Raw genomic sequence first — 24,113 nt, 5'->3', positions numbered from 1 at the left:
ACCGTCGCCCACTCTGAACCCGCTAGCAGTTTGCGGGCACAGGACTGCACCCCCGACACTTACGGTTGGATCTGGCGGCAGCGGCGGCCGCATCCACTGAGTCCGTGGAAGTGCCCATGACCAGGATGACCACCGCCTTCGAGGCTTCAGGCCTGGCACCGTGGACTTGGGATGTGACATAGCGCACCGCAAAGCCCAACGCGTTCCCTGGAAGAGAGAACGGGCCACACAGTCAGTCCTCATGCGGGGAAGGTGGGTGTGAGGCCGGCTGAGCATCCTGTCTCCAGGGGGAGCCTTAGGTCATCGAAACGGAGTAACTCAGAGACTCAGAGAGTCTCACACACAAGTGAGATCGGGAAGAGCACCTTGGCCCTTGGTTTACAGGGAAGAAAACTAAGGCCAGGGAGCCAAGGGGCCGGCCGGGGTTAACCAGTCACTTATGCCAAGAACTGGGGCCAGACGTCGCCCCTGCACCCCAGCCCGCCAGCGCGTTACCGATTTGGCTGGGGCCTCCCTCCTGCTGCATGTGGTCCACGAGGCTCAGTAAGTGGGTTTTCTCCAGGGGCACAGTCCACGGCACGTCGATGGTGGTGATTCTTCCATACTGCAGCACCGACACCTGGGTGAGCTGAGGGCCTGACAGGAGAGGAAGCACGGAAGTCACACTTTGAATGAGGAAGAGCCCCTGAAAGCGCCCCTTCGGGCGCCTCACTCACCTATATTGGCTCTTGAGATGAAAGCCTTGGCAAAACTCTTCATTTCGTCAAAGTAAGAAGCTGGAAAGCTGGAGGAGCCATCCAGGAGGAGGACCGCATCCAGGGGCTGGCTGCAGTCTGCAAGGAGAGCAGAGGGGAGCAACCAGGGCTGTGGGGGACTGGCACCAGGCCCCTGCAGCAGACACACACTCAATGGGTGTGCAGGGCGCTGCCGACCACGCGGCGCCACAAAGGGGAGGCGTGTCCCCCAGTTCTGCACCTCGGCAGCTGGCGCCAGGCAGCAGGGAAGGGGGCCGTGAGTCCCCGGGTTTGGAGGCATTGGGGAGACTCCAACTCCACCCAAAGGCAGTTTAAATGCTACAGATGGAAGCAAGAGGCATCCTCCCCTCCATTTCGGGGGCTGCAACTCCTCTAGAACTGAGTGAATTACTGGAGCAGAAAACAGGCAGATGACAAAAGGAAACAGAGCAGCACATCCCTGGAAGGTGGGCTTGTGTGTCCTCAGGTCTCACGGGGCACGCAAGGAGCTAGAAGGTGAACCGATTAAAAATGCTTAAAGCTCACGTTAATGTTTGGGAACAGGATCACGATCGCAGTGAGGAAACAAACTCTGGCCCAAACACTGTTCTGAGATTTGATGATGCTATTACTGAAATAGCACGAGAATTTAGATAACTCTGTGGCACTGATGAAAACAAAAACAAAGAAACAAAGGCACGGATAACGAGTATGGGGATCAAGAGACCGTGAAAGAAGGCTAGTGATTCTGGGGCGTCCCAACCACACCAAGTCAAGATGTTAAAGGGCTAGGAAGTGATGCATCGTTAGTATCAGTTAAGAGGTAATAATCACAGCAGTGGAGTTAAGTCATTTTTGAGCACTTGCTAAGTACTGGGTACTGCTCTAAGCGTATTACAATTACTAGTGTCACCAGCATTTTACAGATGAGGAGACTGATGGACACAGAGGTACTTGCCCAAAATTACCCCAAAATTATTACCAAAATAATTGCAAAAATTACCCAGCTCATAGGTGCCAGAGGTGAGATTCAAACTAAGGCAGCCCGGCTCCAGAATCTACTGGACTTCCTGGCCTTGCCCCTGAGAATGTCAGGTGCTGAGAAAAATTTTATCCACCCAGTGTGGTTAAAAAGCTGATAGTCACCAGATTTAACAGGTTACCTCCAAGGCAGGGAGTGGAATTGGGTGGGGATGAGGCTATATGGTAAAGCAGGACTTGTATTTTTTTAACTCCATATCCTGGTTTTGCTTACATCTTAATAATAAGCTTGCATTACCTTCGCATGTTCAAACTCAGACAGTAAGAAAAGATCCTTCCCCCCAGAAAAGATCACAGGCGTGGCTCCCTGCCCGGCAGGTGAGGAAACGCAGACACTCTGAAGGCGGGGGTCTGGCCGGAGGCACAGAGCAGGGAAGCCAGATCTGAACCTGAGAATCGCGTCTCCACCAAGGCCGCCCCGAGTGCCCCCAAGTCCTCGCCCCCATGCAAGGCACCCGCATACCTGGGACAGGGGCAGGGGTGGGCAGATGCGGCCCCTCTCTGGAGCAGCACCTCTGCAGCACCAGGTCAGGAGCCTCTCGGGGGAGCGTCTCGAAGTCCTTGATGAAGATGGGGGCCTGGGGCCAGCCGAGCTTCTCCAGCTCCGGCACGTCCACGCGAGGCCCCACTCCGATGGGCACCACCTGGATGTCTCCGGGCATCCGCCTGATCTCATCTGAGGCCGGGCTTCCCGTGACCATGTAGACCAGGTTGGGCGCCTGCCCCCGGTCCCCCTCGCTGGCCGAGAAGCTGTGCTCCGACAGGTACTGCAGGGCCAGCCCGGTGTTGGTCTGGTTGCCACCCCTGTAGCGGATTTCCCGCAGCCGCCGCAGGACATCCTCCTTGGACTGCACCTCTCTGAAGGAGTGCTCCACGGTCACCACGTACGAGTACTGCAGCACCGTGACGTGGACACCGTCCCGGCCCACGTCCATCTGCCGGATCACCTCCTCCAAGAACTCTGTGCTCCTGTTGAAGCTGGCCTCGCCCACGCTGTCCGACCCTTCCAGGAGGAATGCCACATCCAGGACCACGGAGCTCCTCCTGGGCGCCGGCGTCGAAGTCCCCGGCGGCTCCGGCGTCACGGGGACCTGGGCCGTGAGTGGCCGCTGCGTGCGGGCAGGCGCTTCGGGGGCGAGGTCGCAGAGGTAGCTGATGATCTCATCCCTCCGCTGTTCCAGCTCGTCCACGCTGCTGAGCACAAAGGCTTTGTTCTCGGGGGCCTGCTTCTCGATGAGGCGGATCTGCCTGAGGCTGGCGTGGGGCCCGATGCCCACGGGGACCATGACGACCTTCTTTTCCTTCAGGCCCTGGACGTAGCGGACCAAGTTCCGGGCCAGCCTGGGGGGCTCCTGGCTGGCCGTGAGCAGCAGGGCCACGCGGGAGGCCTCAGGCCGGTCCACCCTGCTGAAAATCTGGAACAGCGTGTACTTCAAGACCTCGCTGGTGGAGGCCACCTCACTGCCCGCATACTTCACCTGGCTGGCGACGCGCCGCAGCTCCGACGGCCGCTTCCGGTCCTGCAGCGCGACGTAGGCGTGGGAGCCGTCGTGGTACTCCACCACAGCCACGCGGATGCGCTTCTGGGAGATGTGCAGACGCTCCATCACGCCCACCACGAACGCCTTCAGTGTCTCGAAGTCGGCCTCGGACAGCTTGGAGGAGCCGTCCAGCAGGAAGACCAGGTCCAGGAGTTTGCTGCACAAGAAGTCGTGCAGGGGCGGCTCTGGCGTGTCCTCCACGTACGGGGTGGTGAGGCCGACCGGGCTTTCTGTGGGGGGCACCGCCAGGCCTCCCGGTTCCCTGCAGGCTTCACAGGTGAGGCTGACACCATCACAGTGACTGCAAGAGGGGAGAGACCGAAATGGTTCAGGAAGAACCTCTGGGCACTTCCCAGCCCACTGAACCCGAGCCCCCAAGGAACACTGCCCACTCGAGAGAGACACCATGGTCAACATAGTCCCCAAGCAGCCCCCCGACACACACACACACACACACACACACACACACCTTCCCTTGAGTTTTGATCCCCTTGAAAGCCAAAGCTTTCACCCACCCCAGGACCTGAAAAAGAATCTTTCTTCTTCCTTAGCAATCCACACAGCCATTCAAAGTTGGTTTATTTTCAATCTATGTCTCTAGCAACATAAATATTTAATTATAATCCAAGCCTTCTCCCAAAGATCTCCAAAGACAAACACTGCTCTAAAATGCTGATGCTGACCAGGCCTTATAAGTGTTCTATCAAAGGTAAATGCTTTTCAGTATTTATTACAACAGAATTTAAGCTGCATGAATTCTGTACTGTGTTAACATGTTGGGCCCTAAGGAAGAGAGGAAAACTGGAGTAAAATCATTTCAGAGAGATGAATAAAGATTCAAAATCCCAGCTTTATCTGGCAGAATAAAGTATTGGGAGTGGTATACGGGGGTCTCCAAGATGTTAGACAAAGACAGTGACTCACTCATTCTTTCTTGCAATGGACCCACCGTTTACACCCATCATGTGCCAGGGTCTAGCTATGCTCCACACCCAGCCCCAAGCCCCCCACACAAATTCTCACCCCGCCAGGCCAAATTTCCAATCCCCTGGTCACTTCTCTCTTTCACCAGTGTCCTGGAAAGTGGCAGGCTCTGCCAGACCACAGGAGAAATCAAGCTGCCTGTGGCGGAGACCCACACAGGCTAGAACCTTCTCCTTCAACCCAGGTGGGAGCCCAGGGGCAGTGACCCGTGACTCCCAGCTACAAGAGCCGCATCCTGGGACCTTGGCCATGGCCCGAGGTGTCTGTGCCCCAGTGCAGAGTCAAGGGCTCCACCTCTCTTCCTCCCCTGCATCCCCACCTCCAGTAAAAAAGAAATCTGACTTCCATAGATGCCTGTCCCCGGACTAGATGCCACCTCCAAGGATAAGAAGAGACCACATCCTTCCTTCAGCAAGAAGAGGTAGAAAACCTAAATCTCTTGAGAGATATTTCCTGGAAAAGAAATATAGCCTGTCCTCAAAGACAGAGAAGCAAAGTAAGTAAGAACAGGACATTCTTCCCCAAACCGACACTTCTGGGCAGGCCCCCAGGTTAGACAGTAAGACCCATCACTTCAGACAACCAGGGGGACTGTTTTACCAAATCTGGCAGCGCTCAGGGTCCCCGGGGTTCAAGGTGATTTTCTTCCCGGGGGCTAAGCGCCGGCCGGCCGCCTCGCACACAGGGCAGTCTTCAGGGTTGACGCAGGTCTGCAAAAGCTCATCCAAGATTTTCCCTGCATGAGAAGCCTCTTGTTAGGAGCCAAAGTTCCCACCTTTCCCACAAGGAAGACTCTCCTTGCACTAAAAGGCCTGTCCCAACTCTGCCTGCCTCCCCCAAGGGTCCCCTCACCGCTTAGGGAGCATCCTTCTTTCTGAAAAATTAGGAGGTGTTCCTTCCCCCACCTCGCCTCCTCCAAACCCCAGGACAAAGCAAATCTTATCTCCAAGGGTCTTTTTACTCCTCCACCGAAAAAGATATCTGATAACTCTAGATCTGTGCTATCCAATACCGTAGCCAGTAACCACGTGTGGCTGGTTACATTTAAATCTCAATTAAGTAACGTTGAATAAAATTGAACATTCAATCCCTCAGACACACGAGCCACATTTGAATAGAACTTTCCCAGCACTGCGGAAAGTTCTACCAGAAAGCGCTGCTCTAGATGGTACGCCCATAAACAGACCCCAGAAGCATTGCATGGGAGCTCAGCTTGACAAAATCCACAGCTGGCCTGGCTTTGGTGGAAGGACACGGAAACACGACCTAGGGTAGTGGGGCTGGGGACAGGGCGCCACCAGGCGAGGCCGAGAAGCAGCAGTGCAGGGAGCCAGCTTTCCTGAGGACCATCCCAGCCCCGCACCCCTCCCCCGCAGGGGCCAGGGCCTCACCCGGAGGGCAATGTGCATGACAGCCCTCCACACACTGCACGGGGCAGGCCAGCGGCTCAGGGTGCTGGCACGTGACGGGACAGGCGGGAGCACAGCTGTTGTAGCGCCACTCACACTGGTACCCGCTCTCCCGCAGGTTCCGTTCCTCGCAGTTCTGGGCTGTGCAGACCCCAAAACAAGCAGGACCGTTATTAAAGCACCGGGCAACCCTGGACAACCCCAGACAGACGGCCCCAGGGAGGCGATGATGGTACCGGGGAACTACAGAGTCACCCACGTGAGAGGTGTCTAGGCTTTGAGAGCCCCTGAGCCAGGAGCCTAGTGGTTCTGAATCCATTTTCCTTATAAAAATGATCAGCCACTTACATGCAGGAAGGAAGATGCAACATAAATATCTGAGCTGCTTGACCACGATGGCAAATGTGATCATGTCTAATCACAGACCCTCTGACCACCGTCCTCCCTTCGTCACTGCTCCCTCCTCTCAATTTCCTTGACTCTCTCTCCCCATCACTGTCTTCAGTCCCACGCCTCCTCAAGTCCACGCATGCCCTAACTCCCTTCAGCCTCGGCCACCACCCCCGCATGGGTCTCTGTCTTCTCCCCCACGAAGGTGCCCTTCCTCACCCCCCAAGGTCCCAAGGTCTAGATGCATGAGGGGGGAGGGGCGTGTCTGGGACCACGAGGGACAGCAGGACTCACGGCACAACGTGGCCGTCCTCCAGGCCACCACCTCGCCGTGCCGGGCACACACGTGGGCATAGGCAGCGATGGTGTCGCAGAAGCAGGCACAGTCCCCGACGGACTCACAGGAACAGGTGTCGTAGATGCAAACATCCAGGTAGGGCTCGGGGCCCACCTGCAAGGGAGACGCAGGTGGCCTGGGCTGCACTTGGGGACTCTGGCTCTTGGTCTGGGCGTGAATGTTCCAGTGGTCAGAGGAGGGACAGGGGCTCCAGGCAGAAGGAAAGATGTGAGGCAATGGTCCCAAGGAGGGAATGGGTAAAAAGGCAGAAATGCTACATTCTTATGTGGAGTCCAGCAAGAAAAGGGGAAAAAAGCAACGCTGCCAGCCTCTCCTAGAAGAGATGTGCCTGAGAATTTTTCAAAAGAACATTCCTTTCTGTCCATCTGTCCACGTACCTGCTCAGCCATCCATCCGTCCCCATAAGCCACTCCCACCCTCTTGGGTGTCTGCGTGTTTTACATAAACACCACACACACACACACACACACACACACACACACACACACACACACACACACACACAAACACACTCTCTCTTTCCTGGCCTCCACTCAGCAAAGAGACTGAGGAAACACATCAGGACCACTCACACTGTCTCCCTGAGATGCTACAGGCTAGCGTGCTGGACCGCGGCCGGCCCGGTGCTCCTGGACTCCGACCCTAAATCTCCCGGGAGGGGAAGCCCACCCTCGGTCCGTGCTCAGTCTCAGGAGCCACCTCTCACCTTCGGCTGCCCCAGACGTGCCCCCCACACCCACCTTGTTCAGGGCAGTTGTGGTGAGAATGAATTCGGACGTTAAGCCGGTCACTGTGCCCAACAGCCCCGGTTTCCCTGACCCTCTCACTGTCTCCGCCCTTCCAGCTCAGGTGCCTCAGGTCTCCACCAAACCAGGGGATCCTAAGTATCCTTCGGGTCCTGAGGGATTAAAAATCACTGGATGGACAGAAAGAGCTGAGACACAGGTGTTCTACCAGTCACTCCCACGAGGGAGGTGCCACGGAGCAGCACGCGTGTGTACCTGGCTGTGTGTGTGCATGTGTGTATGTACATATACATATACACACATGTACCCACACACACACAGGTGTGCGTATATACATTCATACAGAGATAAGAGAGAAAACTGCATTGAAACTTGTTTGGGGAATTCCTTGTCACCTTGTGAGATAAAAACACAAAAAGAACCTGCTGTATAGCACAGGGAACTGTACTCAATAGTCTGTAATGGCCTATATGGGAAAAGAATCTAAAAAAAAAAGAGTGGATACATGTATACGTATAACTGACTCGCTTTGCTGTACAGCAGAAACTAACACAACATTGTAAATCAACTATATTCCGATAAAAATTTTTTCTAATAAAATAAAATAGATAACCAACAAGGACCTACTGTAAGCACAGGGAACTCTGCTCAATACTCTGTAATAACCTAAATGGGAAAAGGATTTGAAAAAGAATAGACACACGTATATGTATAAGTGAATCACTTTGCTGTACATCTAAAACACAGCATTGTTAACCAACTATATTCCAATATAAAATAAAAATTAAACAACAACAAATGACACAAAACAAAGCCATAAAATGCAGGCTCAAAATCTGGCTTTAAGACCAGAAAAAAGTTTCCGTGAGACAAGACCTGGGAACGGGGCCAGCGGCGGGGTGCCCGGGGCCAGAGACACGGTGGGGATGGGAGAAGGAAACTCCCGCTCTAATGTTGGAGACAAGATAATCTGTGGGCGACAAACCCTAAGACTGAGGCTGGAAGAGCAGCAGCATTGGATGCCCAGAGAACAATGTAGAAAAATGATCTGCCAGGCATTGCTCTCCTCATACACCCTCAATTATTCTTTCTGTTCCCCAGCCTGAAGCCAAGAGAGGTGAGCAGCTGCAGACGATTTCTGAGGCTCCTGGAAGCATCCACAGCTAGAAGCGCCTGCCCCCGGGGGCCCTGCCGCCCTCACCAGCCTGTTGCACTCCTGGAAAATGTCGCTGGTGAGGATACTGCAGGAGGAATCCACCATCGTCTGCTTCATGACGTTGTTGTGGCAGGTGGCAGGGGATGGGTCCAGTGGCACCTGGGGAACCGGGCAGGAGTACACAGATGGACCCGGAAGAGTCAACCCGGAAGCGCTCCAAGAGGCCCTCTCCCCAAGCTCTGCCCCCGCCACAGGCCAGAGCACCCACCGCCCACGGTCCGCACCGCGACCCCGACCTACTTTCTGGGTGTCAGCGCACCGCGGGCTCACTTTCCAGGAATTCCCAAAGTCCACGGGGTCTTCCTCCACTTGGAGGCTACTGCTGGTGAGGTCGTTGTTCTGGATGCCGTCAAAATTCCCACACAGGCCACACACCTGCTCCTGGGGGACCAGTTGGGAGCATAAGCTTTGCAAACCTCAGAGCAAACTCTGAGTCAGGAAAGCGAGGGTTCCAGGCAGCATGGGAGGCAGGCTCGCCTGAGGAAGAGGACGGTGGGAGGAGACAGGGAGGGAGGCGCAGAAGGAGACCAGGGTGACCAGCAAAGTCTTGACCTTGCCAAGGCCTTTACCCGCTTCCACAATGACCTCATGTTAAGGTTAAGGAAACCAAGGTCGTTCACAAAGAGAGGCAGCCCGCCCATGTCCCTCGTATGGCCAACTAGGCCTCTAGGGCCCTGGTGTCTGCAGTACAAACCATCAGCTGCCCCAGTAAGGGTCTGAGCAGAAGAGGAGCCGGTCCAGCGTTACACCAATGAGAGTGTGAGAAGCCTGAGGGGGGATCCTTCTAGTCCTACTTGACCGTGGACAGGTGAGTCCCTTACCTAAACAAGCCTGTTCAGAACAGGCTGGCCAGCACTAAATGCCACCAGGGCTGACATAATATCTTACTCAATTCCATGTTCACCTATCATGGGCTGCAGGACACAAGTCCTGACCAACAATTGAATGAATGGGTGGAAACCATCACGTAAGAACCAGGGACAAAACCGGAGCTATTTGGCCTGGAAAAGAAAAGATGCCATGCTCTTAGAACAAATTTGGAGCCCTGCCTCGGGACAAAGAGATGTGACTTATTCTATTTTGCTGGGAAACATGGACAAAAGGACAGAGATCTTTACATGGCCCAACAGCCCCCATGGCGTGGCCCCTGCCCCGTCCCTGCCCTTGTTAACTACCAGTCACCCCAAGCCCCTCCTCTCCAGCCACCCTGGCCTCCGTGTCCAAACACAAACACCATCCACCTTAGGGCCTTGGCACCTGCTACTCCATCTGCCTGAATTCTCGAGTCAGGATATTTACGTGGCTCCCTCCCTCCCTTCCACAAAGACTCCACTCACACCCTTTGAGACAGGTCTCATCAGACCAACCAATTTAAAACACACAATATCCCCACTAGAATATGATCTCCACCAGGGTTGTTGTGGACAAAACCATGGTGCCCACAAAGATATCCATGTTCTCATCCCCGGAAGCAGGAATATGTTACCACACGTGGCAAAAGGAACTTTGCAGGTGTGATTGCGTTAAGGGTCCTGAGATGGGAAGGCTGTCCTGGATCATCTAGGTGGGCTCAGTGCAATCACAGGGTCTTATAAGGAGCACAGAAGTCAGAGTGAGAAATGTGATGTGACAGAGAGAAGCAGAGAGAGTGGAAGATGCTATGCTGTTGGCTTTGGCGATGGAGGACGGGACCACAGCCAAGGGATGCGGGCAGCCCCAGAAGCTAGGAAAGGCAAGAAGACAGATTTTCCCCTAAAGCCACCAGAAGGAATGCAGCCCTGCCGACCAAGTGTATACTTTTGACCTCCAGAACCAGAAGATAATCAATTTGTGTTGCTTTTTTAAGCCACTAAGTCTGTGGTAATTTATTATAGCAGCAATAGGAAACTAATACAAAGTTAAGATACATATATATATAACTATATATACGTATACATATATATATATATATATATGTATACGTATATATAGTTATATATAGTTCTTTCCCTGCTGTGTCCACAGTGCCTAGAATAGTTGCTGGGAAGGTCTGTCCTGCCACCAGGGCAGACAGAGCACTTGTCACATTCATGCCAGTCAGAGAAAATCAAGTCCCAGCAAACCATCGGAACCTGGACGGATACCGCAAGCAGCTTTCCCCAAAGCAGGTGATGAGCAGTTTCACCGCAAGCATCGGCCGGTGCTGGCCTGTGGCCCCGTGGGAGGGTGCACCCAGAATGCTCTGCAGAGTTATGATAACATCACGTGTGACCGTTTGCCTCTTGAGGTTAAGAAACCTTGAGAATAACTCTTGCCCAATCTTTTCTTTCCTTCCTTTGTGGATATAAACTACTTGCCTAGCAAGGCCAGTCAAGGGACTGTGTGCAGGGTCCGGGAACCCTCCATCCTTCTCAGAGGCAGCCTGTCTCGGGAAACAGCCAAGGCGAACTCTAACCCTTGAGTCTTATTTGCAGCGGGAGGGAGGCTGGACTAGGTGACCATCCACCCTCCCCCAAGACGGCGGGCGGGGGCCGCGGACTGCTGCTCAGGAAGCTGAAGATGCAAACGGACAGGATGAGGGGGAAGCGGAGAAGGGCCACCCACCTGGTAAGTCTGCTTCAGGAACACAGAGATACCCAGGTGGCGGTCCCAGACCACGGAGAGGGCCTTGCCCAGAAGCACGGTGATGTACAGGCCGGACTCCACCACCTCAAAGTAAGTATCATCCTTCATGGACCTCTTCACGCTCACCTGAGGGAGGACGCAGTGTGAGACCAGGACAGTGATGGTCAGGTGTAAGGCCCGGCTCCCCCCGCCCCGTGGCCCTCCAGAGCCGCTGGTCATTTGCCCCATTCGGCCAGAGCTGCAGCTACCTCTCTCCAAGAATCCTAGGATAAAGAGGTGGCGGCAAAAACATAATTACGAGATTAAAAATACAATGAAACCTACTGGCAGAAGATCACCTATCAGGTCATGAAAAGAATTTTTTGGACACTTCACCATTAAATACACATGGTCCCCTAAAGAGGTTTTTAATTTGGTGATGATTTTAAGCACCTCTAGGCAACTGGTTTAAAATGGACCTAGAGACTGTCATACAGAGTGAAGTAAGTCAGAAAGAGAAAAACAAATACCATATGCTAACGCATGTATATGGAATCTAGAAAAATGGTACTGATGAACCTAGGGGCAGGGCAGGAATAAAGACGCAGATGTAGAGAATGGACTTGAGGACACGGGGAGGGGGAAGGGTAAGCTGGGACGAAGTGAGAGAGTGGCATGGACTTATATACACTACCAAATGTAAAATAGTTAGCTAGTGGGAAGCAGCCGCATGGCACAGGGAGATCAGCTGGGTGCTTTGTGACCACCTAGAGGGGTGGGATAGGGAGGGTGGGAGGGAGACGCAAGAGGCAAGGGATATGGGGATATATGTATATGTATAGCTGATTCACTTTGTTGTACAGCAGCAACTAACACACCATTGTAAAGCAATTATACTCCAATAAAGATGTTAAAAAAGTAAATTAATTAAATAAAATAAAATCCCTTATTGGCTTATTAAAAAATAAATCCACCCCTTTATTAAAACGAGCACTAGATTCTCCCCTTTCCTCCCGTCTCCCACTCAAGTTGCCGTCAGCAGGAGTCAGAGCTGAACAGGGAGACAGGGAAGCTTGGCGCTGGAAGCAGGAATCCCAGACTTCAGCTCCCAAAGGACCTGAGCCCTTGACTCGGCTGACTCGCTGCCGGTGCCGAGCGCTCCCGGCCCGTTTCACGGTACTTGGCTGACCATCTAACCCATAAGACTGAGGCTGACACTAAGAACTTGTCACCCCTTCGCCAAGGTCCTCTCCCTGGGGACACACCACAGGCAGGGCCTCCCGCTCTATGTCACCACTGTCATCTGTCCTAAGTAGAACTGTTCCTGAAATGGACACGGCTGACCCAAGTCAACAGGTCCTGCTTTTTGCTCCACAGCTATCTTCTCTAAGGGAGAATTCCCCTCCCACCTCCTAGTGTCAGCGGTGCGGTTTGTTTTGGTTTTTTTCGCTTTTTTGCGGTACGCGGGCCTCTCACTGTTGTGGCCCCTCCCGCTGCGGAGCACAGGCTCCGGACGCGCAGGCTCAGCGGCCACGGCTCACGGGCCCAGCCGCTCCGCGGCACGTGGGATCTTCCCGGGCCGGGGCACGACCCCGCGTCCCCTGCATCGGCAGGCGGACTCTCAGCCACTGCGCCGCCAGGGAAGCCCAGCAGTGCGTATTTGCCAGAAGGCAGGATGCGGGCTGAGGCCACAGAACAAAATGAAGGTACGGGGAAGGGGGTGAAGCCCAGACCCGGGTCTCCCAGGAACCGATGTGGCCAGACCAGCACAGCTGTGCTCCAGGGACCCCTGCCACTTCAGACGCAGGTTCCCGGGCCTCACCCAGACCTGAGCCAGGACCTCAGGGTGGACCCAAAGGTTGATGTCTTAAACAAGGTCTCCTGAGTGGTTGGTTCTCAGGTAGACTTCTGAGAGCCACTCCGTGCGCTCTTAGCACACAGGGCCTGAGTCTGTGCACTGTGAGCTCTTTAGCAAAGATTTTATCTAGAAAGAACCGAAAAACATAAAAGAAGGTAAAAATCCCCCCAAACACCATCACGTCCCAAAATATATATTTATATATGCGTGTATATATATAACATATTGTATGTATAATAAGTGTGTACATACTTGTATATATATTATATATGTGTATATATGTATGTATATGTGTGTATATATTTTTGTGAATATATGTATACAAGTGTGTATATGTGTGTATACATTAGTATATAATATACAACGTGGGTATATAATATATACTATATAAGTGTGTATATGTGTGTACATATTTGTATATATAATATATGTAAATGTGGGATATATCTGTATATTATGTATACATGTGTATATTTGTATGCATAGTATACGTGCACATATGTGTGTATACATTTGTATACATAATACATATAACTGTAGGTATATAATATATGTGTGTATATTTGTATGTATAATATGTGTACATGTGTGTACATTCATATATATAATACATAAAACTGTGGGTATATAATACATATGCATTTGTGTGTATACTTGTATGCGTAATATATGTGTATATGTGTATACATTTGTATTTATAATACATATAAATGTGGGATTTAATATATATGTATATGTGTGTACTGTGTATAACGTATTTGCATTTATAATGTATGTGTACATATGTGTTCATACATTTGTATACATTATATTTATATATATATGTGGGTATATAATATATATGTATATATGTGCATATACATTTGTATATAATATATATATGTGGGCTATAATATATATGTATATATGTGTATGATATATTGGTATGTATAATATACGTGTATGTGTGTATATTTGTATATATAATATGTATAACTGAGGGTATATAATATATATGTATATGTGTGCATGTATAGTATACTCGTGTGTGTGTGGGTATATTTGTATATATAGTGTGTATATAATACATATGTATATATGTGTGTGTACATACGTATTGCTATGTGAAAGTCCTCCCACCCTCCCATCTCCCGTCGCCTCCAGAGGTCAGCCCTGGCACTCCCAACACTGGTGCAGATACGGTTACACACCCTTCTCCACATGTGTGTCTGCACTTCCTTCCACTAAAATGGATCGTGTAATCTGTCACCACCTGCCACCTGCCACCCTCACAGGACGAGGCGAGGTCAGAGGATACAGTGCTACCGCATCTCTCCACTGGCTGCACGACGTTCCATCCACACACGTTCTGGACAAACACTCGGCATGTGCTCTTCATCAGCCGAAGGAGGGGCGTGAGGGTGGAGGGACGAGCCCACACTCACCTCCCCATTAAACAGCTCAATCTCGCCTCCTTCCACCAGGATGGTGACACGCTTCCTGCATTTCAGGGAGGGGTAGCCGCACCCCTCGTTCCCCACCAGGATCCGGAAGGTCCCAGGGTTACTGCCACAGTAATCCTGGGGAAAAACAGGTGTCAGGATAGAAACACTATCCCTGCTACTCCTCCCCAGATCAGCAGACTGGGGTCCCATCACCTCAGGCCTTTGAAGGATGTGTTACAGGAGGTTGCCATGTCCACGTGTGTGTGTGAGAGAGAGACAGAGACAGAGGACACTCACAGGTGTGTCATCCTCAGCCATCACCTATGAACCAGGTGCCTACAGCCAGGTTGGGGGGGGGTGAGGGGTGGGAGGGAGAGAAGGAGGGACACAGGGAGAGAGAACGTGGACCCATCAGCCTACAGCTCCCCCTGAGCCTGTTAGTCCAGCCTCAGCCGGGGAACTAGCAGAGTCCAGCCACGTGGCACTTGGCAGCTCTAAGTTCTGGTGGAGTCCCTCTGGACTGCTGGCCCAGAACTGTAACCAAAGACTGCCAGACCCAGCAACACCAGCTGAGCTCCCGTCCCTAGCAGGGAACAGAGGGTATGGGAGCACTGGTCCTCGCTGGGGCATTGCATAGAAAGGAAGCAAAAGCAGACACGTTTCTGGCAAATATCTCCCATGGTGGCTATATTGCTGTGATGTGATGGGAAAAAAAACACCCAGCACAGAAAAGCTAGGGGTGGGCCTTGTTTCTGCCACTTACTGGATAATATTAAGTCACTTACCTCCCTGACCCTCACACACACACACACACACACACACACACACACACACACACACACACAGAGACACACGTTCATATACACACAGACACACACACATACACACATACCACACACAAACACACATATATAACACACATGCATGCACACACATACAAAGACACATACACATACACTCACACACACATATACATACATTCCACACACACGATGTGCCCCTCTGTAAGATGGGATCCGCCAACTTGATGGGATTGGTAGGTTAAACGGGTTTGTCTTGGGTTAATGGGATTGTGAAAGTTAAAAGAGGGAACAAAGGTACAAGTGCTCTGTCACCAGCTGAGATTTTTCTGAAGGAGAAAGAGTTAAGTCCTGATAACACCTCCCAAAGGAGGAAGGGAGGAAAGGGAGGGCCCCCCCCCCCGCCCCCGGACAAAGTGCCAGAGGGGAGAGCGGCACTGGCGGTGGCAGGAAAAGCAGCCCCATGAGGGGCACGACTCGGAGGGGCTCCAACTGGCCCACCTGGCCAGCTTCTCCTAGGCAGGAAGAGCTGGGGCGGTAGGTCTGACCGGCCCCTCTCGTTGCACTGAAATGTCATGTTTTCTGGGTGCCCGGATCTGAACGTGGCTGGGGAGTGGAGCCCCAGAGCTGGTATCACCCCATCTTTTGCTACCACGGCTGGGAGGCAGACAGATAACAGAAAGACGGGCTTCCATAGACGATGCGTGGGAAAGCCCTAGAGGGTTCCTGGGTGTGGGTAAAAGCATTTCGTGGGGTGCACGCCCGTCTCCCCATCGTGCCGCCCACCTCTCTGGGGCCAGCCTGTGGCGCGGGCCAGAGGCAGGGGGCTCGCTCCCCAAGCGCTGGGCAGGTGTCATGCTTGGTGCCCCTGCCCTCGTTGCCTGACTCCCGGACCCTGCAGCTCTGTCTCTGGGGCTGAGGCTCCGTCAGGTCTGCGGTCCTCCCTCCAGCCCACACCAAGCCCCTCCCCTGACGCCCCCGGAGAGAGCCGAGACGGAGAGACCGCATTTGTTTAAGCTGCGCAGAGCCCAGCGGCCTGGAGGACAAAGCGCTCAGCCCTCCTTGCTCACCCACGTCGGTGTCAACCAGCAAGAGAACTTGCAGGAGTCCGTGGGCGGGAAAGGGGGCCGAGCAGCCCTCACGCAGCAGCTAGGATTCCCCCAGGCTGCTCCTCGGCCTGCCAGGCAGCAGGACCTTCTGTACCCACAGCCCCTCACCACCTCCCATTCTGAGCTGCACGAGGTTAGAAATGAACATGGTGGAGAATGCGATGGAATGGAATGGGGACTTCCTTGGTGGTCCTGCGGTTAGGATGCTGCGCTCTCACTGCCAAGAGCCCGGTTCAATTCCTGGTTGGGGAACTAAGATCCCAACCAGCCTCGAAGTACGGCAAAAAAAAAAAAAAGAGAGAGAATAGAATAGAACAGAATAAAATAGAATAGAATCACAGGGTGGGAACCAAACTCCAGGGGCATTTCAACCTTCCCTGAGTGGGCTGTTCACTGCCCAAGGATGCTGGCAGGGAGGGTGCTGGGGATGAAATCCAGCCCGGGCTCCACTCCCCACTGGTGCCCTGACTGAGGCTGTGTCTGCCAGAAGGAAAGGGAGCCTTCCTCTCGTTGCATTGTGCTGGGACTGGGGCAGATGAGAGCCTGCCCCACACCAAGGCCAGTCAACGAATGAGCTTCTGCCCCGTCCTGGGAGGCGTGCAGGTGAGCTGGAGGAACACAGCAGTCACTCGAGTCTCGTGGTCCTGCCTCTCCAGGGGCTGGAAAATCACTCCCGTAGAAACCAGCCCCCAGAGCTGTTTCCACCGACAGAACGGTGGCATCCGGCCTGGGAGCACACTCACCCCCGAGCCCTGCTCTCACCTGTGCCAGGACGTACTGGCACTCCCCGGGGAACAGGTACTTGAGCCCGTCAAAGGTGAGGTAGTGAGCCAGGCCCAGGGCGGAGCAGGTGGCATCGCACACGTGGTCCGTGCAGTTCCACTTCCGGTCCCGACAGACACTGGGAACAGAATGAGGGGGGTGAGGGCGGGGCCCTCGGGCGTCGGGACAGCAAGGATGCCACCCACCCTCCAGGAGGCCTCAGGAAGCGTTGGGAGGGTGGTCTGAAGGCTGTGGATCAGACCTCACAGGGCCCCGCGGTCATGAACCCACACATTTTCAGAGCACAGGGCCCAGGAGGAGAGAGAAGCCATGCTGCCCACCCCCCGTCACGAGGCAAAGAAGGGCCCTGGTTGGCCGAGGTGACCCGGGGACACTCTGTCACCACCTGCTCCAGACGTGCCAAAGCCCAGCCTCCCAGGACATCACCTGGGAGGGGCTACAGGGTCTCTACAGAAAAGACACTGAGGCCAATAGCGCCTCTGAGGCTAAGGGAACACATGTCCAGAATGGCAGGAAAATTCTGAGCTGGGGAAACAGTGACCAGCTGTGAGCTTCTGCCAGGAGAGGGTGGGCAGCAATGTGTGTAAACCCACAGCGATTTGCCGGCTGCCCTATGGCCCCATCCCTCCGCCCAGTAACAGAGCCGACATCAGGAAGCCCGACAGGGGCGGCAGCAGTGGAAAGCTCAGACCTCAGGCCCCAGACACTAAGCCCCTTCCTGCCTGTCCCTGTGGCCCTTCCCTAAAGCTGTGCACTGCCCCAAAGAAAGGCACAGTGAGTGAGCAGAGCCCGGGGTTGTGTGAAGGACGGTCTCTTTCCAGGCAAGCACACTCGCAATATGGCTGGGGGACAGGACAAGGCCAGAGAAGGACCCCCCATCCCGTGCCCTGGGATAGCTTGGTCACGCATGCAGTGATGGATATGGCCCTTATCTTCCCCAGGAAACACTTCTGTCCAGAAAATGTCCCCGTGGGGTGAGTACAGGGATGATAAAGTCTCCCATTTGACAGATGGAGAAACAGAGGCACAGAGAAAAGGAAAGGAGCAGCCACGTTACCATGGGTGGGAGGGGAGCAAGTGCCAGGGCAACACCCCAACCCCGTCCCCAGCGTCCCTGGGCCTCACCAAGTGTTGCAGTCCACCTTCACCGTCTCTCCGGGGGTGTACTCTCTGCCCTGGTGGAAGCAGGGACACCTTTCCAGGGCCACACACCTGTTGTCCTGCCGGACCTAAGGGAAAGCGATCCAAAAGTCTTGGGGCCGGAACGAGTGATCCAACAGCCGCGGCCAGAGGCGGCCCAGGGAGCCCACGCCCAGTCTGGGGCTGGAATCCCGGCTCTTGTCTACACTGGTCCCCCTGGCTCAGCTGAAGACACTCTGACCCCCTCCGCCCTCATACACTGCAGGGGCAGGAGCCCTGGGACCTGGTGGAGACTCTGATAACACGTCAGAAGCCTTTGAGACGTGCATCTCCTTAGACCCAGTAATTCCTCCAGAGGACTTCTCCAAAGGTAATAGAGTTATAGGCAAAAACTTATGTACAATTATTTATCATTCCAAAATAAAAATGGAAGCAACTAAGTGTTCAACAATAGGAACATGATTAAACCCATTAAGGAATCTCCAGGTGATGGTGTCCTGTGGAGCGCATTAAAATCTGAAAAGTTTTGAGAACTACTTATGCTGTTAATTTCTAAAACAAGGAAGAAAAAAACTGTATACACATATGGTCCAAATGATTAATATATATATGCATATATTTCAAAAACAAAAAAGTCTTGAAGGAAATATATAAGTTGCCTCCAAAGGGCTTGCAAAGTGTAGACGTTGCCTCTGGGGCCAGGATAAGGGAATCTTATTTTCTTTTTTGGTTTTTAAATTTTTTTTCTGAATGTTCTTCATTGAGCATCTACTATGTTCTATAGCTGAAGAAAATGGATAATGTATTCAATAAAATGAATTAATTAGTGAACAGTGCACTTAATGCCCTAGAGGTGAAAGCTGAATAGTGGCCACAGGCAGGGATGGACCAGAACCAGAGGCTGGGCGTTTTCAAGCCCCACGTGCACCCTTGTCACCCCATCCCCTGACGGTCCAACACACCCTCACAGGGCCTGCCCTTCTTCCCCACACCCCCACCAGTGAAGGAGGAACTATGTGACAAGTTATACTCCTCAGGGGTGCCGGGGCCAGGAGGAAAAGAATGAAGACCCGCTGGCCCCAGTGACCTTAGGGAGAGCTGGCCAAACCCCCTCTGATCCCACACGTAGATCTGCTTCTGTCCCAACCCTAGGAGGCAGCCCTGGACGCCGGCTATGAGTGACCCTGGGTGAAGGGACCACGGCACTCTGGTTCCAGAGCCACCCGAGGGGTGAGAAGCTGCTGGTCTGGATGCCTTAGCATCTGTGCGATCCCGTCACTCGGCAGACAAGCCTGGGTTCCCTGGGCCTAGAGCCAGACAAAGCCCTGGGACAGAGCGGTCTTGGGCTGAACAAAGACTGAACTCATGTGTGTGCATATGTATATGTGTGCGTGCAAGTGTGTGTGTGCATGCGTCTGTATTTACGTGCGTTTGTGTGTGTGTGTTTGCATGTGTGTGCATGCATGTGTATGTGTATGTGTGTGTATGTGTGGGTGCATGCGCGTGTGTGTGTGTGTGTGTTGGAAGGGGTGGAAAGAAGAACCTCCACGACTCAGCCACCAGCTTCATGCAGCCTCTGGAGTGTTCCCAAGTCCCCGAGGCCGAAGGGAAGGGGCAGGATGGGAGCTAGAGTGAGGATGATGCAGGGGGACCACGCTCTAGGTGGCTCGTACCTCCGGGGGCCACAATGTCCTTGGCAGACTTCCAGCTTAGGCACCCAGTAGGGAGGACGGCAGCCCAGTGGGAACAGGGAGGATGGGAAACGTCCCTCCCCCCCAGTCTTCAAAAGCCTTGCAATCAGGCTTCACCCCCGCATCCCCCAAGCTTGTCATCTTTCATGTAGGTCCCAGACCCGCCACCTCGTGGCTACTCTGGGAATGACCATGGCCTCCCTGGGGACCCCCGACCTGCTTGCCAGCCCGGGCTCCTACATGTAATGGAGACCAACCAGAAAACGAGCCTCGTTATGGGAAACATTACGTGAGGCGAAGCGATGAAGGATGGATTCCAGAAAGCGGCCCTGCTCACCTCTCCTGAGCGGAAGCAGGCTGCAGGGAGGCTCCCAGGCCTCTTGGTCTGCGAGCTGGATGTTTTTACCTCTCTCCAGGGTGGTCAACCCACTGACAAAATGTCCTGCACTCCCAGGGCCCAGGTAACCCCTCGCCTGGGCCAGGGGTGAGTCCCAGGGAGCCCGGCCCTCCTCCAAGGGACAGAAAACTCAAATCCCAGTTTGGCCATGAAATAATACTGTCACCCCCTTCCGAGCTCTCACTGACAAACCACATGGCTCCCCTCTGCCCTGCTTATTTTAGTGAAAGGAGATAAGGAGATGACTAATTGATGGATTATGATATTAAAATAGGACCTTGGTATCAAATGAGGACAGGGGCACGGGTTTAGACCTAGGTCAGAGCTGGAGGAAGCAAAGTGGAGCCTTAAAGGGAAAGGAGAGGTTTCTCAGCAGGAGGCTCCCGACTTGGAACAGAAGATCAAATATCACCAGCCTAGCCAAAAGCACCCGGAGTCCTAAAGCGCTAAAGAATCCACAGAGATAGAAAGATAAAGACACATGCAGGAGATGGACGGGACGGAGATGAGAACAGGTCCACGTGTAGGGTGGGCCAGTGCAGCAGCCCCGAAGTGAATTTCGTGCAAGTCACTTACTTAAACTTCATGTTTGAAAAGAAGAGAACCATTCCTGCCTAGTGTTTTTCCCTTTAGGACACCAGAAGGATAATAAGATAAAGTTGACGAAAGTTGACGAATGTCCTTCAAGGACTTCAGAAGAAAACAGACAGAAATAGCAGTCGCCATTGTTCATCAGCTCATGACACCTTGAGTAAGAAAGGCTCATGCTGAGAACACAGTCCTGGGTCTTGATCAGCAAGAAAAATTATGAAGCAGAAAAATATTGGCGTTGTTGCTCTTCTCTGAAAAGGCCCCATCTTCACCCCGCCATACTGACCCATTCTCCAGAATCTTTTTTTGCCTTCCAGCTGTCCTCTGTTCTCCCCACCAATACTTCCAGCTCAATGAAGCTGCCTTCAACTAGATGTTTGCTAGAGGAAAGAATCTGATGAAATAACTCATGCTAAAGTGTGAATGACTTCCTATGAGGATTTATAAGGTAAGCTTTTTTAAAGTTGTTTTTTATTAACCAAACTAAATTCATACCTATTATATTTCAGTAAACCTGATTAGGTGACAAATCATAGGAAGTGTAGGAGATATCTTTGAGACAGGAGGGCTTTCTTGGGCCTTTTACAATTACATCTCGTAGGATTTACAGTGCGCACATGAGAGGCCCTCTCTGGATGGGCCCCTGAGCCCAAGCCCTACCTTTCAAAAAGCAGCGCCAACCAAAGGGGAAAGGGGGGGAGGGATAAATTGGGAAATTGAGATCGACATATACACACTACTATACATAAAATAGATAACTAATAAGAACCTGCTGTATAGCACAGGGAACTCTGTTCAATGTAATGACCTATATGGGAATAGAATCTAAAAAAGAGAGGATATATGTATATGTATAACTGATTCGCTTTGCTGTACACCTGAAACTAACACAACATTGTAAATCAACTAGACTCCAATAAAAAATAATTAAAAAAAAAAAAAAACCACACAAAAAACCAAATAGCAGCACCAAAGGCTTTTCAGTCTTCATAGTGGGCCAGTGAGAAAAGTGGGCCTCAAAGGACCAGGGAAATGAACACACGTCTCAGCTGCTGAGAGCTTTTCCAGTACCAGCAGAACTGGGTACCAGTTTGGAAAATGTGACCACTGGACTTCAGAGCGTAAGTGAGCATCTCCCAGACAGGGGTACTACACTGGGAGTCAGGAGGCCAGGATTTCCACTACACAGTTATGTAGCCTCGAATGGCTCTGTGTCCTTTCTCTCGTCGGTCTCCTTCTGTGTCCTCGGGGCGGGGCGGAGGAGGGGATGTTGAAAGCGTGAGTCTTTAAGGTTCCTGGCTCTGCCTGGAGACAATTACAGCCCCTACTGGGACGGAGTGAGCCGGGCGGTGGGTTGTGCTTTGCTGCCACCTCGTGGTGGAAGCAGGTAATAGTCTAATTTAAAAGCAGGAAGTGCATTCAAGGATTTTTTAACCGTAGAAAAATACTTGGGAAATTTTCTCGTGCAACCCCTTCATTTTATTGATCTAGTGGGTCTTACATGTGGATCCCGAGGTCCAAAAAATTGCTCCCCAGTGTGCACTAATTTCCTATAGCATCTCTGTCCATAATATGGTTCAAGATTTTCCTCCACGAACTTCTTGTAACCGCGGTCATTAAACCACCACTTATGAAGCGACTTCCATGTACCCACCACTGTCACCTCCAATCGTCTCAAGAACCCTTCTGACCCAATTTTACAGGTGAGAAAAATAAAGACACAAAGATGTTAAGTGGCTTGCCACTCTGTTGAAGTAAACGTCAGGCGCCCAGATTCAAGCCTGGAAGCTCGGGGCAGCTTCCACACCAACGACCCATCAGGGTGGTCAGAAAGCATCCCCACCCCTGGTCCTATGCAAGGAGACCTTGGCACCAGTGTCAGGAGCAGATGGAGTGAAGCAGAAAGCCTCTGATCTGAGCGGGTACCAGGCCCGGAACAAACTGCAAAGGGGGTGGTCCTCAGGACCAGTGCAGGTCTGTGAGGATGTGAGTGCAGCCTGGAGGGTAGTAGGTGTTTAGAAAATCACGTGCAATATATCCTGTCTGTTACTCATGTTCGTATGTCATTGCCTTTTGCTTCACTTTTCCGATAATTCACTTCTATTATATTTACAAAAGCTTTGGTCCACAACAGATTGCAAATTTATGAAAATGGGCCCTTCCTGGGTCTCTCCCATGGACCAGAGGAGGGGGCCAGCCCAGCCTCTGAGACAGCCTCGGTTAAGGACGAAAACAACAACTGAAGCTATTCCCATGATCCCATAGCACTTTCTGGTTTTAAAAGTGCTTTCAGGGCTTCCCTGGTGGTGCAGTGGTTGAGAATCTGCCTGCTATACAGGGGACACAGGTTCGAGCCCTGGTCTGGGAGGATCCCACATGCCGCGGAGCAGCTGGGCCCGTGAGCCACAACTACTGAGCCTGTGCGTCTGGAGCCTGTGCTCTGCAACAAGAGAGACCGCGATAGTGAGAGGCCTGCGCACCACGATGAAGAGTGGCCCCCGCTTGCCGCAACTAGAGAAAGCCCTCGCACAGAAACGAAGGCCCAACACAGCAAAAATTAATTAATTAATTAATAAACTCCTACCCCCAACATCTTCTTTAAAAAAAAAAAAAGTGCTTTCACATATGACTCCTTCAGGCCCATGTATGAAGGCAGAGCAGGAATTCTGCGCCCATGTTACAAATGAGGCAACTGAGGCTCAGCGAAAGTGAACGTGCAAAAGCAAGGAGCCAGGAAGCGGTGAGGCTGGGCTGGGAGCTGGGCCCTCAGGCCCCTGTTCCTACTCTCCCTGCTCCCTGTGGATCTGCCCCCAAGGAAGGAGCTGCTCCCTCCTCCTCTCGAGTCCTCAGAACCCCTCACCTCTTCCCCCAAACCCTCAGTGACATGCCACAGCCTCCCACCTTCCACAGGGGATGGCTGAACGAGACACACCCCCTTGGAGGATGTCTGCGCCCATGGGCCCAAACAGTGTTTTCCGCTCCTTTTCCTTTGCGTGGAGGCCAAGAACAAAACAGCCCAGTCTCTTATCCCACAAGCCTCAAGTTCACAACCCCTGCGGTTAGGGTGAGAGACACCTTGTTAACATGACAGATGTCCAGAGACTGTCCTCGGGAGGCCAGAGGCTGCAGGAGTGCCCACGAGTCCCTAACGACGCGTCCTCATCTTGCATTCAAGGCCTCGCTCTCCACTGGGGATTTGGGACAGTAATGCAATTATTGTGGTTACTAATATTTAAGACTCTCTGTACTATTTCCTTCGTGGGGAAAAAACAAGTTCATTTGAAAGAGCCCCTGATGCTTCCAGTCTCCTGAGCGGCA

General features: G+C 52.5%; 1 protein-coding gene across 1 annotated transcript in view; it reads right to left on the bottom strand.

Moving 5' to 3' along the window:
* VWF (von Willebrand factor) overlaps positions 1-24,113 on the bottom strand; it is a 137,574-nt gene that overhangs the window by 44,762 nt on the left and 68,699 nt on the right. The window contains exons 18-30 of the mRNA XM_007469511.1: positions 18,102-18,205; positions 16,956-17,094; positions 14,285-14,419; positions 11,003-11,149; positions 8,660-8,800; positions 8,405-8,518; positions 6,394-6,550; positions 5,692-5,850; positions 4,901-5,036; positions 2,239-3,617; positions 717-833; positions 496-636; positions 64-207 (exon numbers count right to left, since the gene is read on the bottom strand). Of these exons, the coding sequence (XP_007469573.1) occupies positions 64-207; positions 496-636; positions 717-833; positions 2,239-3,617; positions 4,901-5,036; positions 5,692-5,850; positions 6,394-6,550; positions 8,405-8,518; positions 8,660-8,800; positions 11,003-11,149; positions 14,285-14,419; positions 16,956-17,094; positions 18,102-18,205 (3,013 nt within the window). The remainder of the gene's footprint in view (positions 1-63; positions 208-495; positions 637-716; positions 834-2,238; positions 3,618-4,900; positions 5,037-5,691; positions 5,851-6,393; positions 6,551-8,404; positions 8,519-8,659; positions 8,801-11,002; positions 11,150-14,284; positions 14,420-16,955; positions 17,095-18,101; positions 18,206-24,113) is intronic.

The sequence above is a fragment of the Lipotes vexillifer genome, unplaced genomic scaffold (assembly GCF_000442215.2).
Source record: "Lipotes vexillifer unplaced genomic scaffold, Lipotes_vexillifer_v1.1 scaffold395, whole genome shotgun sequence".
NCBI lineage: Eukaryota > Metazoa > Chordata > Mammalia > Artiodactyla > Lipotidae > Lipotes > Lipotes vexillifer.
This window is presented reverse-complemented; position numbering and strand designations above follow the sequence as displayed.